At 40.0% G+C, this 15522-nt stretch overlaps 1 protein-coding gene across 1 annotated transcript; it reads left to right on the top strand.

Moving 5' to 3' along the window:
• Window positions 1-3422: 3422 nt before the first annotated feature.
• Window positions 3423-13840, top strand: nr2f6b (nuclear receptor subfamily 2, group F, member 6b). Its single transcript, XM_044360860.1, has 5 exons — window positions 3423-5341; window positions 6175-6269; window positions 9217-9551; window positions 10722-10968; window positions 11887-13840. The coding sequence occupies exons 1-5, from the start codon at window positions 5073-5075 to the stop codon at window positions 12159-12161; spliced, it is 1221 nt and encodes a 406-aa protein (XP_044216795.1). The 5' UTR covers window positions 3423-5072; the 3' UTR covers window positions 12162-13840.
• Window positions 13841-15522: the final 1682 nt, after the last annotated feature.

Genomic DNA, 15522 nt, shown 5'->3' with positions numbered 1-15522 from the left:
AAGGCTTCATGTTGTGATTGGTCATGTGTGAAATGAAACTGTAGCCACTCACAGAGAGGCTGTCACACTTGGTTTTAAAATGTGTCTCGCTGATCTGAACACACGTAGACAGCCGAGACACGTCACCGTTCACGCCTATGTCTATCATGCGTCTCCAGGGTGTGAGCTGACCACTTGTGTTCAGATTTCGTTACCACCTACGTCACTTCCACAAGGAATTGAAAGAAACCTGCACACAGTTATTACGTCAGTCTGTCACCAGACAAGCGCAAGATTTGTTTCACACGGGCTAGCTAAAAAAACAAATATGTTTCAATAATTAATAATCATGTACGGGCTATTTCAACTGTTGAGATTGACAGGACAAAGTCATTTGGCGTTGGCGCGCTGTCACCAAAACAACCACCATGTCATTGATGACGTATTTTCCTGTTACGTCCTTGTCAGGGACACATCAGGACACACATTTACACTGCAAAAGATATGTTGTCATATGTGTCCCAGACCACCTCAGCAAATGGTTTGAGTGATCGGATCACAGTGCGTCTTGGTGGTCGATTACACTTGTATTTATCGCTGTCCACTTGTGATCCAATCATCCAAGATGCAAGTTTTAGACATGAAACAAACTTGTATAGACAATGTCTTGATATTACACAAAATGAATCAAATTTGTTTCTTTGAAGAAATGCCTCTTTAACCACATTATCCTGAAAGATTTGTATTCCTCTCCCCAGTTAGTGTTCACTATTTTGCTATTAGAGCTATTAGAAAATAACACATGACAGTTAAGATACTGTAGTTGTACTCTTTAAGTATGTTTTACAGCCAGATCTGTATATATTTAAAGTTTTACAAGGTGCCTTTTCATGAGTTAATATCAAACACTCTCCCGCATGCTCCGACCTCTGCTAGTACACATACACAGAGGCTTAAAGGAAAGCACTAATTCAACTTACAGCAGCTTAGCTTGGCCCCTGATAACCCCTTAACCAAACAAAAGGCCTATCCATGCACAATGAGTCTCGCTGTGACGGATGTGGGTTAAAGTTACCTTATGCTCACATTCAAAAAGCTGAATTAAGTTGAACCTCACTGGCAAAAAAAAAAAAAAAAAAAAAAAAAAATTGCGTAACAGAAATCCTTCCCTGTCCTGACAACTTAACTCCTTGGAGCAAGACAAAATGTTGCTTTGAAGAACACAAGGACAAAATGTTTTGTCATTCAGGAGGAATTCCTGTACAACCATGTGATGAGCAAATAGTTTTTAGAAGCAGCAGTGAATACCTCCTCTGTGGGGTTTTTTTCCTGCGTTTGGAGGCTGTTATCGGAAACCTTGTTTGCAGGCTCTGATTGTTTATTTTGTCCTCCCCCTTTTTTCTTGGAGACCTTCACATGACAGTGCTGTTGGTATGACAGACAAAGCAGGCCACGAATTCCTCAGGAGCGCTGCCCACTGCCAAGGCAATGGATGAGTTATGCAGTATATTATGTTTAGGTTTGTAAAACAGAAGCCGTATGTACATGTTACAGTGCTTTTTGTTGATACTGTAAATCATTCACAGTCTTACATAAAGAGACATTACACTGATTTTACACATGAGGGTCAGTGGTCTGTGAAAACAGCAACCCTGTCTCCTGTAAATGACTTTCATATTATAACAATTTTCAACGGCAAATATGTTTTGAACGGAAGTGTAATTACGTTTTTATCAACATAAAGAGGAAACATTGCTAATTAACATGTCAGGCAAGTCGCAAGATGTTGATACTGAACATATCTGTAAAAGGTTCCCTGACAATGTTTTTCATTTGCTTGCCTACAAAACTGCCACTCGTACAAACTAAAGCATGATGAAGCTTTTTTGTGGTTATGTTTCGGCGACTCAAAGTACTTGATTATAGTTTTGGAAAGAACATAATCTTGGTATAATACTGAAAAAGTCCACAATGACTTGAGCCACAACAAAGAACATGTTAACTTTATTATCATTTAACCAAAACCAATCTTCCACTAACCTTAACCAAAGTGCTTTTGTTTCCTAAACCGAACAACAACAAGCAGGACTCAGGATGTGAACCCGGTCTCCGGTGACAGAGTCCTTGCTTTGCTTTGAGCGCCCACCATCCGCCCCGACCACCAAGTAGCACCTCCTTCACTGTAAAAAAAACAGACTCTGGGCAGCGATTTCCCATCAAAATGTTTGTAAAACAAATAAGTAGTATATAAATGTCATTTCTAGGAGACATGCAGGGTTGGGAAACAGTGTCCCTGATGATGTCATCTGGGTAATTTTGGCGTGGGCTTTAACACACCAAATGTTTACCAGAAAGCTGCGTTACAAACAGAGACTGTATACAAACTGTTGACAAGTGGTCTGAGTAACTCCATCACCAGACAAAAACATCAATTTTGGATGAAGAACTCTGGATTATATTCAAAATCAACATTTTCTTTTTTTTTTAACATCCAATGGCAACATTTTAAAATGTTTTGCTTTCTGCAATATCTGGAAATGGTATGATTAAGGTTAGAGAAAGACTGTGATGTTGGAAAATAAAATATTGCTAAGGGAAGGTTAGGGTCAGACAACCAAAACACTTCATCACTGATTGCAGGTCAAACTCTGGTCTACTTCATGAAAGTTGGACATGCTACTCGTCCATTCACCATCCCAACCTCCACACTTTGCTACATACAGGACACTACTTACTGTGTTGTTACTGAACGTTGGCATTGGATATAAATATTGAAGTGCAGAATCATCCAATATGAATGTCACTCCAGGGGATAGTGGCTGGTTAGAAAAGACATGAACTAAAAGTCAGGATATCTTGACCTTTGCTTTATCAATTTTGACCTTTCTTTTTGTAATCTGTCTTTATGAAAATAAAACACCAAATCACTTTTCTTTTTAAAGACCGATCCCCTTTCATCAATAATCCAACAGCTCATCACGATCGCTTGCATGCGTCCTTCACACAGAGCTGTGAGTGTGTGCAGCAGGTGTGAAAAGGAGCCGGTGGCGTATCATATAACCTTTTGACAAGTTCCTCAACAACAACAGGCCCTCCCTGTTATTATTGGGTCAACAAAGTCGGAGGAAGTCTTAAGGATTAGTGTGGAGTGGAGAACATGAGTGCGAGTGCCATGCGCTCAGTGTGTCGACCTGAGGCCCCCCTCTTTGTCTTATGGCAGCGTTGGGGTTAACTCCCCCCTGCTCCCTCGCTGGCCCGGGGTCAGAGGGGGAAACAGGCAGCCAGTCAGGCAGCCAGGCATTCTTTCTGTGTGTGTGTGTGTGTGTGTGTGTATGTGTGTGTGTGTGTGGCTGTAGCCCACTCTGTGCTCTTTGACTCTGCTGGCCTTATAAGGCATCCAGTACCATGGCAACCGCAGGGCTTGAATAGCAGTGTCAAATCCCTCAGCACACAGACACACGCTCACTCTCCCTAAAGGAGGGAGCGAGGCAGAAACACAGAGAGGGATTGAGAGGAGGCTATCTCTGGGCTGCTCTACACAGCAGCGTCTGGCTTTCACTGAAGGTCCGTGACCGTGTTTTTCCTGCTTGTTTGCCTAATTTATTCCTGTCGGGGCCAGCCGAAAGAAAGGCGGAAAGAAAAAAGAGGAACGGGGCAGAATAGTAAAGAGTGCAACAGTACACCCTGACTCGCTGACAGGGAATGCAGAGAGGTTCTGGCCTCTGGTTGTTACTGCTGGATGGACAAGCACTGACAAAACAAGAGGAGGAAGAGAGAGACAACACTTTGTGGAGCTTTCAGAGAGGAGGTGCAACTGCAACTTAAAGGCCAAGAGACACTGGAGATTTCTCAACTCTGCTTTTGTTTTTTTTTCTGTGACATTTGAGCCTCTGACACCACAGAGGAGTTGGAGGAACCTCAAGAAAACATAATTTAACCGCAGACGACAGACCAGGAGGACTTCTTTGATGAAACTTTGTTGCTGTAGAAACCACAGAGGCATTTTCTAGGAGTGAAAGGAGTGCATTGTCTTTCTCACTACTCTCTTGTTTTAATATTGAGCCTGAAATCCGTTTCAGCATTCTCTGGATCTCTTTTTGGTTATTTTTAGAGAACAGATACTTAATTGTGTGTAAGGTTTGGTGGTCATCTCCTGCCAAAATACCAAAAGAAAGAACAAAATCCAATTTTCCAAAAACTGTCCAAAGGTCTTTGCTTTTGGCATGTGTGAATGAGCATTTGCAGGGAAAACTATAAGCTGATTTTTCCTTCTCATCACTATCACCTCTGCTTCTGTAACAGCCCCGACAAGTCAAGAGTGAGTCTGGACTAGAACTGCCTCAGATCAGCAGATAACACCTCTGCACGGCAGGAACTGGTTGGACTAGTTCATAAGTTGGAGGAGAGGGCAGGGCAGTTTAACCCTGCCTGAAGGAGAGCTGTGTTTTATTTTCCTCCCACTTGTCCTTTTGGGAGAAAGCAGTGCGCTGAGAGAGCGGAGAGAGAGACTGAGCTGCTTTTTTATTTGGAGAGCGACTGTTTTGTCCCTCGTCACTATGCTTAGGGATAGGTGAGGTGTTTTTTTTTTTTCCTTCGTTCACGGGGGGGGGGAGAGAAAGTGAGAGGGAGGTAGAAAGAGAGAGGGAGTCAAAGTGTAATTTATTGTTTCCTGTGAAAGAGCAGGCTGCACCCTTTTTCTCCTGCCTGAACTCTGAACCACTCAATGTGTGTGTCTGAAGTTTTCTCAGACCTCGGGAGCCATTGATCGGAGGTCAGGGCAGAAAACACAGAGGTGAAAGACAAGAACAGAGCGAGCAGAGGGATTAAAGAAGAGAGAAAACAGCACTGGGAAGGACCTCCAGGTCATTCCAAACAGACGGCAAGGGAGGAAAGGTCAACACGGGGGAGTCCGAGACAACTTTTCATCACACTTTTAAATCTTCTTGGACAAAACCTGCTTTGAATTTCAACCTGGAGTCACTGTGTTTTAGCCTGGAATCAATTTTTAGACTTTTAGGGTAGAAGGGTTGAAAGCCGGGGGACGGGGCGGGTCTGTGTATGATCCACTCACAGGGCTGCGTGTCTCAGAGAATATGGCCATGGTGAGCGGGGGATGGGGCAACCCCAACGGGGACAGTAATGGACTGGGGGAGAAGGCTTACCTGAGGAGGGAGGAAGAGGAGGGCTCACCTCAGGCTGGGAGCAGCGATGTGGACGTAGGGGACGAGGACAAGGCCTGCGTGGTGGACTGTGTGGTGTGCGGGGACAAGTCCAGTGGGAAGCACTACGGCGTGTTCACCTGCGAGGGCTGTAAGAGCTTCTTCAAAAGGAGCATCAGAAGGAATCTCAACTACTCCTGCAGGTAGGGGCCGGCTGGGAGATTCAGGATTACAGTCTGAAGGATAAACGTAGAGTTTAAAGAAGCATTTTATTTATTTTGTTCATTTGTTTAGTTGTTTTTTTTTTTTATAAATGTGGTCCACAAATCCTCATCTGGGCTTTGTGATTTATAGAAGTGAGCAAACATGAAGTGTGTGTAGCTATTCACATTCATGAAGGAGATAACTGAGTAGTCCATTTCTCATTCCTGAATGATATGTTCAAACCTTGGATATATCTTACAAACAGCCCTGGAAAAAAAAAAAAAATGTAAGCCATGAAGGTCAGTCATGTGAAGATGGATTGCCTCAGAAGGTCAACATTCCCATTATTCTCCACCACAGGAACACAACATTGCAACTCAATTCTCTGCTCTTGCACAGGGCGCTCTCAGCTACTGAATATAGTTATTTCTTCCTCCCATATTAATGCATTAACTGAATACAAGGTGTCTTTTTAGTCACTTCCAGGGCTGAAAAGAGCTCTCTTTGAAATGTTGGCAGACCTCGTCTTGCTGTAAAAGGCAACACAAGGGTGTGTAGGGCTGATGATTTACAAAGGTCACAGCCTTGATAGCTTTTCAGCCATGCCAGCTCACACAGTTCACTCATCATATAGGGGTCAGTGGGAGGGAGAGGGAGGAAGAATGGAGGGGGGAGATAAACATGTAAATGCAACCCACACCTCCTCATTAGACTCTCACTTTATGTTAAAAGGTTTTTGGAGACTTTTCTGGTTACTTTCATGAAATATAAGTGCATATGAAGTATTTTTTGCTCTTCACCTGAAGTGTTTTACCTTTATTTCTTATTGCAGATCAAATCGAGAATGCCAAATTGACCAGCATCACCGCAACCAGTGCCAATACTGTCGTCTGAAGAAATGTTTCCGTGTTGGAATGCGCAAAGAAGGTAAAAAAAAGTCAAGATGATTTTTGTAGGACTAGTGGACACACAAATGAGTTTTCCACTGCAAGAGGTGACACATCTAGAAAGTATATTTAGATTAATCCTTTCACATGAATATATGAGGTTATTGTTCTACTTTTCCTTTATTTAAAGCTGCACTAATTGATATTTTTATATTAACAATTAAATTGAATGTTATTATTAAATATGCTTATTATGTGTAAGGTGAAAGGGGTTTCTCAAAATGACAAATCCACAGACAATTATCACCTGGTTTTGTGGCTCCCCCTCAGCTCCATGGAGAATTTTAGCTTGTTTCAGATCTTTGTTTTTGTTCTATGGCCTGTTACTTTACCGTTTTGGTTAACTCACTGATCTCATTTGCATTGTTTCCAGCTACAACAGGTAGCAGCAGGTAGGTTTTTTCAGTGAATAAGCTATGACAAACACCAGTAACAGCTGGTGAACGTCGTGGAGCATTTAGTAGCTAAAGAGACAGATGTTTTGCGTATACTTTGGGGGAGACCAAAACAGAGCTAAATGAAGACTCACATTCATTAGGTGGACAAAGTGTAAACGTACTACAAGTAAAAGTTCTACATTCAAAATTTTACTACGGGAAAAGTACATATAATCATCAAAATGTACTTAAGTGATACAAGTAAAAGTACTTGCTTTGCAGTTTCATTCATTATTATTACATGTTCCATGTATTATTAAATTTAACCTCGTAGCTGGTCGAGCTGGAGCTAATTGAACTATTTTATATACTGTTGGATAGTATAATCTGTAATAATACATAATATTTTAGAAGTTTATTATACCGTATGTTTTCAATGTAAAATCTTAATCTGCAACATTACTATTAACTATAGCAGTCAAATAAAGCAGTGCAGTAAAAAGTACAAGATTTCCAACTGAAATGTGGCGTAGAAGCATAAAGTAGCAAAACTGGTAATACACAAGTATGAACAACCTCAAAATTGCACTTAAGTACACTATCTGAGTAAATGTACCAACAAACAGACTGATTCATGCGCATACACCCTGCATGAAGCGATCCCACACAAGCACAAATACTTGAGAAATGGGTGATTCTCAGAGAAAACGCCTACTTCTAAAGAGGCAGCCACTGACATTTGCCAGCAATCCAAGCACAATATTTATACTGTCAACTAGAGCATGTTTTCACCCTGGTGCTCGACTCCCTGCAGCTGTTGAACTTCAGGGACGAGAGGGCAACTGGAGGCAACTGTGCTGATTCGCATAACAGGAAAAAACAAGTTGTGCTCCATCTTCTGTTCTGTCAAAACACGAGTTGTCTGTCTCTATAGTGATAATGACATAAAACGAGTTAATTACAGTTTGTAATTTTCATTACTTCAGCATGGAAAACTCTGATTCCCCTTTCACCTTGTGTATTCTTTTCATTACAAGAACTAAACCCTCATTATCACATCACAAACTGTTTAAATTTACTGTCATATCAAAGTCTGTTGACAGAAACCCATCTGTAATTGTATTTTAGTAGCCTTTACTAGACATACAACCCCACTTGTATTTCAGTCTGTGTCAGTGGACACCACCATACATAATGTGCAGTGAGGTGACACTGTGCCAGAGGTTATATTGGGCCTGGTTATTAATGAACCATGCTGACCGTGGCTGTGATGCGGGTCGCACTGTTTCCACATTACCTGGAAATATCTGGTTCCACCTTTAACCCAGTGGGGGAGGCAGGCACTCAGACTGCTTTAAGTGAGATTTTGGCACTTGAAACTTTATTGACTGCAATTTAAAACAGCCTGCAGTGCTCATTTAACATTTGGAACAGTGAGGGCAATAGTGCATTAACCTCACATAGAGCACTCACATTAGGACATTGACGTTGGATTTTAATCACTCAGGTCAGCAGTAGTCTCACTATTGGTGCACTTAACTTATGATTATGGTGGTAAAATGTTGGTGATTAAAGCAACTGTATTTATCAGTTGGCTTGTTTTGCTCAGAGATCTATTTGGACATTTTGTTCCCTAAGTGTTTAAATGAGAATGAGTAAAAGTCTTTCTGTTATAATATTTTAGAAATGTAAATCCAATTTCCACAACCTTCAAAACACTATTCAAACCCACTATCAGTTGTAATTTACTGAGTCTTTGAGTAAAAAGCGTAAATAGAGCCTCCAGACCAAGGCTACATACTGAGGTCTTTGTTAAATACATTCAAACATTTTAAAAGCATGTAGTCTAGGATAACAAAGGGATACATTTGCTGTCATTCAAGTATAAAAGAGTTAATGAAAAAAGGCAGTTGCTTGTTCAATGGCCCATGGCCCAATTTTACACCAAATTTCAAATCCTGCCACCAAACATAGAAACATGACCAAAAACACCTCTGGTGAAGGTCAAAATTTAATGTAACGCCTGAATTTCAGTAAATAACAATTTACACATAATACAGGGTGAAGTCAAGTTTTCAGTCATTTTCAATTTTTTTAATAAAGTCAATAATTTTAGAGAGAGAAGACTTTATTGTTTTTTTTTTGTTCTTATTTATTGATTTATTTGCAGCCTTTAATAGTGCAAACAGACTAACGTTCTCAAGGGTCAAAAAGAGCATGTTTCTAGTCAATAAATTTACATAATCTAAACAATCCAACTTCAACTAGTTAAAATCTTAGCCAACGATGCTGATATCCTCTAAAAATGAAACATATTTTATTGAGTGAATGTTAAAAAGATAACTGTAGTAACTGCACCTCTACTTGAGAGGAACATTACAAGAAAATTGCTTTTGCAGCAGATGAGAAACAGTTTAGGTCAACATCTGTTCATAGATTCACACATCAGACATCTCTCCTGCTTCTGACAATCCTTTTCTCTTTTGCAAGCAGCAATATACTGTTTCTCAGTCACTGATTCTCACTGTGTTGTCTCTCTTCCCTCCGCAGCTGTCCAGCGGGGCCGGATCCCTCCATCTCACTCAGGTATCAGTCCCAACTCCCTTGCAGGTGGGGTTGGAGGACCAGGTCCGGGTCACGTTGGGGCAGACTATTTCAACGGGCAGCCGGTGTCAGAGCTCATCACCCAGCTCCTCCGGGCTGAGCCGTACCCCAGCAACCGTTATGGGGCCCCATACAGCCAGGCACAGATGCAGGCATCTGCGAGCGGAGCCTCCGTCATGGGCATCGACAGCATCTGTGAGCTAGCTGCCCGGCTCCTCTTCAGCACCATCGAGTGGGCCAGAAACATCCCATACTTCCCAGAGCTACCAGTCTCGGAGCAGGTCAGTATAAGAGTTATTTGCCACAGCAGTTTACAAATAAAGCAAATTACATTTTAAAAGTCAGGTTCAAATACAAAAGCTAAGGAAACACCAAGCAATAATTTAATGTAAAATCACTTTGTTTGTGGTTATTTTTAGTGAAACTACAAAGTACAACTCTAATCTCATATATACAGTAGTTTAGACTCCATACATTCACCCTGGTGTCAGTAAAATACAAAAAAGTTTCCTAAACATCATATATTTTGCCTTCCTTGTCTTTTGTTTACCTTTCATTTAAACATGGACTATTGATTCATGACTGAAATCAAAGTGCAAAGTCCCCCAATGCACAGCAGCTTGGAATGAAAAACAAAATCCCATTAACTCAGTGACTCAGAGGGGTTGTAAAACAATTAAAGAGATTATAGATAAAATAATAAATATTCTTTGCTACACAAAATTACAGAATGTCTGTTTTTTTTTCTCCAACATTTCACAATTACTTTTTTGGGGGGTCAAAATGTGCATACTTTCAGATTCAATTCTCTAAAAATTATGCAAATATAATACTGTTGGAAGAAGCACTTTTATTCAAGAACTTTTATTTAAATAAAAGTCGCAATACCACAATGTAAAATTATTCTTGCATCAAGAATTTTACTTGAGTGAAAGTACATAAGCATTAGCATCAAAATATACCTCTAGTACCAAAAGTAAAAGTACTCAGTGTGCAGAATATAACCTGCACCTTGACACACAATCCAAGTTTTTACTTTGCGTAAACAGTGTCACAGCTCTTGTCAGTCAGATTTATTTGTCTGTTTAATATCTCTTTACATTATTCTTGAGTTAATGTGTAAGCATCACTTTAATGATGCAGCTGGTAAAGGTGCAGTTTATTTGAACTACTTTATATACTGCTTTATCTATAATTAATACATGATCATTTATTTGCTGATTATATTTTGTATTCTGAAATTTGGTGGCGATTAAGTATAAAGTAGCATAAGATGGAAATAATCAAAAAGTACCTCAAAATTGTACATAAGGAAAGTATTTGATTAAATGTAGTTAGTTACTTTCCAAAGCTCATGTCCTAACAAAAGCCATAACCAATGATGAGGGGTCACAAGTTAGGATATAAAGATATTAATTTCCTAATTAACATCATACCTGTTCACCCTGCAGGTGGCGTTGCTGAGGCTCAGCTGGAGTGAGCTTTTCATCCTGAACGCAGCTCAGTCTGCCTTGCCTCTTCACATGGCTCCTCTGCTTGCAGCGGCCGGGTTTCATTCGTCACCCATGTCTGCAGAGCGCGTGGTGTCCTTCATGGACCAGGTCAGGGTTTTCCAAGACCAGGTGGACAAACTCAACAGGCTGCAGGTGGACTCAGCTGAGTACAGCTGCCTCAAAGCCATTGCACTCTTTTCACCTGGTAAGTCTGGCTGTTTCTTACAAGGTTATCTGAGTGATGACACCTACTGTAACTGGATATCTTTACTGTAAACTGATCCCAAGTGTCTTTATAGAAAAACAGGTAGCTTGTTTGTCAGCAATTAGACAGGGTTTAAGTTTCAGGGTCTGTAGTGCCTTTGAGCAAGACATAGATTACATACAATTTCCTTTATGGAACCAAAAACACAAGTAAAACATGTATTTACAATTTAGATCTACATAGGAACACAAAGTGTGAAATGGCCAAAACTGCAGGAACGCATTGATCTGATCTGTAGGATGGATATCAGAGACCCATACTTACCTTGTTAAGTGGATCAGGTATCAGGCAGATGTGACCGATCCACATTAAATACAGTTTCGTCAGCAATGTCATTATAAAATTCTGTTACATTCATTCAGTCATGGCGAGCCTCATGTTATCTAACATAAACATGATCCCAGCGGTCCCATGCAGTGACTTATAAAGATTTTAAAGCAACTATAATGAATTTTAGCTTCTTTCAGTTCATTGTTTTGGTTTCCCACCTCAAAACTTTACTTCCGCTGCTTTCATCAGTGTCAAGTTCAGCCAAAGCCAGGTGGACAGAAAGATGACAACAAATGAATGCTAATGTTGGTCTGTATCTGCTGGATGTGTAAATAAATAACTACTAACAAGTTTATCATGTCAACTTAAAAGATGATAGTCAGTGTTGTGTTCATAACTTGTTTCAGTTGCCCCCAAGTGACCACAAAATCAGTTGTTTCAAGTATAAATTTGGGAAAAAGAGAACACTGGTACTCAGTAGTGGCCATGATACCATATTGTGGTAGTGGAATCTGAGTTAGGAGATGGTGCATCCTTGAAAAACAGAACAATTAAATGGTGATGACATCCTGTTTTTGCCACTCACAGATGCATGTGGTCTGACTGACCCAGCCCATGTGGAGTCCCTGCAGGAGAAGGCCCAGGTGGCCCTGACGGAGTACGAGAGGTTGCAGTATCCCAACCAGCCTCAGCGCTTTGGCCGCTTGCTGCTGCGCCTCCCCGCTCTGCGCGCTGTGCCGGCCAACCTCATCTCCCAGCTCTTCTTCATGCGGCTGGTGGGCAAGACACCCATCGAGACGTTGATCCGAGACATGCAGCTATCAGGGAGCTCCATCAGCTGGCCCTATGTACCGGGACAGTGAACCCCGCTGGCCTTCAGAGTGAGACGCACCGAGATCAGATTGGGGGAACACAGAGCTCACAAAGATTACAACAAACACAAACTGAATGTTATAAATACAAACTGAGGAGTTTAACTTGTAGAGGTCAGCTGTTCCCGCATTAGCTCTGTAAAGTTTGGTGGAAATCACACCAAAGCTGCTTTCAGGGAAACAAAATGCACGATTGTCTTTAAACATATATACATATATATATATATATGTTTGCAGCACTTGTCAGTTTTCTCTGAACTCCGTCTGATCTCATTTTGTCTCATTCTGGACAAAAACAGGGCTTTAATGAAAATGCAGACTCTAACAAGAGGCCATGTGCCCTTACTACCTCCTCCCATATCACCCCTTATGTGACTCCGTTTGAACCCAGGCTCTGTGTGTTTTCTCTCTGCTTTATTTTTTAGTCCAAATAAAGCCATAGCCGTAACTATCACTTACAGGCACAGCTGGCCTTTTGTGGCAGCTTCAGAGCTTTAAATTGTCACAACTGGGATATATTGTGGTCACCATTTCTAACTTATGAACCCAGAAGTGGAATGAATTTGACCACCAAATGAATTTTGAAAAGAGTGCTCTACTGCGAAGTATCAACTTGCACGCCATTAATAAAGAAAAACAGTCACAGCATTGTATTGTATGTTATACTGTATATGGTACATACATGAAATATTCAGTATGTTATATACTTAAAGCCACAATGTAAAGAATTTAAAAATTTCTGACTTTGACGCCCCCCAGTGGTAGTAAGATAAAAGACAATATTCTACACATAGTGGCTTTAATATAGTATATTATACAATGATGATTTTAGGCTTTAGTTTCCACTCTGCAAGTAATGAAGCAGACAGGAAGTGGAGGTGAATGTACTTTATAATACAGCAGCCTCTCAAACACACACCTGGCTCCTCAGACAGTGACATCCCCGTCTAACATTATTACCTCATGTTTTATACATCAAAGACAAAGATTGTATAGTGAACTGTTCATGTGCTTAAGATAAATATAAAGGGATCAAGGTACCAACCTATCAATAATATTCCCCTGAAACAAAGACCTGTCTGTCCACCAGATTTTTGGCCAAAGTATATCTGAAAATGTTTTGAAGTGAAATGTAAGAGGAAGTTTGACAGATTGTACCTGAAAGCTACAGGGAGTCAATGATACTTCCTTTTCTAAATTCCTTTGCTCTTATGACGGTAGAAGTTTCAAAAAAAAAAAAAAAAGAAGCAGTGTGTCAAAACATGGTCAAATGGACAGAGGTCACTTTGAGATAACAGTAATTATTCTGCTTATGCAAGGTACTCCACGTGTATAAAGGTTATGGTGTGTGTTGGTACTGAGATAACAAAAAAATTTTGTATGATTTTTTTTTTTTTTATTGTATTACCTGTTATTATATCTCATTTTTAAAAAAGAAAACAATGGCCATGATCCCTGATGTGATCAAACAACTTCATCAACAGCCCAAAACGCTGTCCTTGTACCACTTTATGTTGTTTGTTGGGATATAAACTATAGTGATTTGACTGTGTAGCTTTACATTTAAAAGAACCATGTTTCTATGACCATGCCAAACCTAGAAATGCAAAGAAGTTGATGTGGCTGATTGGTTATTTTTTGCATTACTAGAAATAAAAGTATGCACATTCCTTCTGTGGATGACTTGAGTATCAGAGAGTAGACACACTGCACACATCCGCCAGAATCAGAAACACTTTATCAGTAATTAGAGCTGAAACGATTAAGTGATTATACTATTATAACCCATTAACAGGGAATTAATCAAAAATCAAGGAAATTAATTAATCGTTTATGTTGTTTAATCAAGCAAGAATGCCAAATATTTGCTCGTTTCAGCTTCACACTGTAAGGATCTGCTGCTTTTATGTTATTTTAAATTGAATATATTTCAGTTTTTCAGACAAAACAAGCCATTTAAAGACGTCATTTTGCACTCCCAGAACTGGTGGTTTTGACTTATTGTTTGCAAGCTTTTGATTTAGGTGATTAATCACACAAACAATTGACACATTGACGATTCCTGATATTGGACGGAACATTGAATATGTATAAATTTTCATCAAACATAAAATGCAGATATAGTCATATTACCTCTTAGTCTCCCTCTAAATTGGCTTAAAAAGCCTGTGTTATATTGACATTACATCATCTATTTACAGTGTCTGCAGCGTCACATTTTGCATTTTATTTTTTGTCATTTGGCAGATGCTTTTTATCCAAAGCAACATACAAGTGAGGCAAGACAATCAAGCGTTACAGGACAGGGACTCAAGTTGCTGAGCAGGTACAAGTGCAATGAGAAAGACCACTAACAATTATTGTTATTATTGCTGTTTTTTAAAATATATTTTTGCTCTATTAATGAGACCTGACAGCGGCAGTAGCAACTGCATTACTTATTACTGTTTCCCAAATTGGCAGAAGAGTCAGTGTTGATGATGTTGGTCAGGTCTCATCAAATGGAAAAATGGCCAAATTTAAACACACTAAAACACACAGTATACAGACTGATACTCCAGCAGGAGTGTCAGAAAACAAGTATTAGTGGTTAGTGATATTCAGTCAAAATAATGTGTCCTAATTCCATAATTCATACTAATTATAAGCAGGTTTTAAGTATAGCAGTGGAAGACATATTGAGATTTTTTTTTACTTAAGTGAAGGTTGCAATACTGCAGTATAAAAATACTCCTTTACAAGTTTACAAATTTTGGGTTCAAAATCTTACTTAAAGGTGCATTATGTAAGATTTGGATAACACCACATCACCAGACACCACCACCATTCTCATAGAGTTATCACTCACTGAATATAGCGTAAAGCTTACTGTTTACAGTGAATCTGTTCTATGTCAAGATATCAAAATGCTACGGAGATATTAGAGCCATCAGTAAATAACAAAAGAACTGCTCAGAGGCAGCTGAGATGACCAGCGGTCTCACCCAGCCAGCGGCTTCTCCGACAGCATTGCAGCAAATTTCCAAATAGGTGTCATTTGGATAAACTAACCACATATTGGGATCTAAATGGTTACTCTCTTGCCTGAAAAAATATTAAAAATGTGACATTTTAACAGTCATACAGTGAAAATTTCAACAGCTTTCAGCCTGATTCCGGCATTGCTGCTGGTTGCTCACAAGCAGGTCTATCTGCGGACTCACAGTATCTACATGACACACCAACTTGAGTAGGTTGGGCATGAACAGCGAGATGGTTAGGATTAGAGGTCAGGGGTGTGTGCCGTGTAGTGTGCTGTTACGGTGACAACATCAGGGGGTGTGTATTGTGTAGTAAAATGGGTGTGTCCCTT

The sequence above is a fragment of the Thunnus albacares genome, chromosome 9 (genome assembly GCF_914725855.1).
Source record: "Thunnus albacares chromosome 9, fThuAlb1.1, whole genome shotgun sequence".
Lineage (NCBI taxonomy): Eukaryota > Metazoa > Chordata > Actinopteri > Scombriformes > Scombridae > Thunnus > Thunnus albacares.
The sequence above is the reverse complement of the archived record's forward strand: the minus strand, read 5'-3'. Positions and strand labels throughout refer to the sequence as shown.

Excerpts from the sequence above, each read along its gene's own strand:
- nr2f6b (XM_044360860.1), top strand. The coding sequence starts at position 5,073 with ATGGCCATGGTGAGCGGGGGATGGGGCAACCCCAACGGGGACAGTAAT. Across the intron at positions 5,342-6,174 it reads AATCTCAACTACTCCTGCAG|ATCAAATCGAGAATGCCAAA; the intron begins GTAGGGGCCGGC and ends TTCTTATTGCAG. Across the intron at positions 9,552-10,721 it reads AGCTACCAGTCTCGGAGCAG|GTGGCGTTGCTGAGGCTCAG; the intron begins GTCAGTATAAGA and ends TTCACCCTGCAG.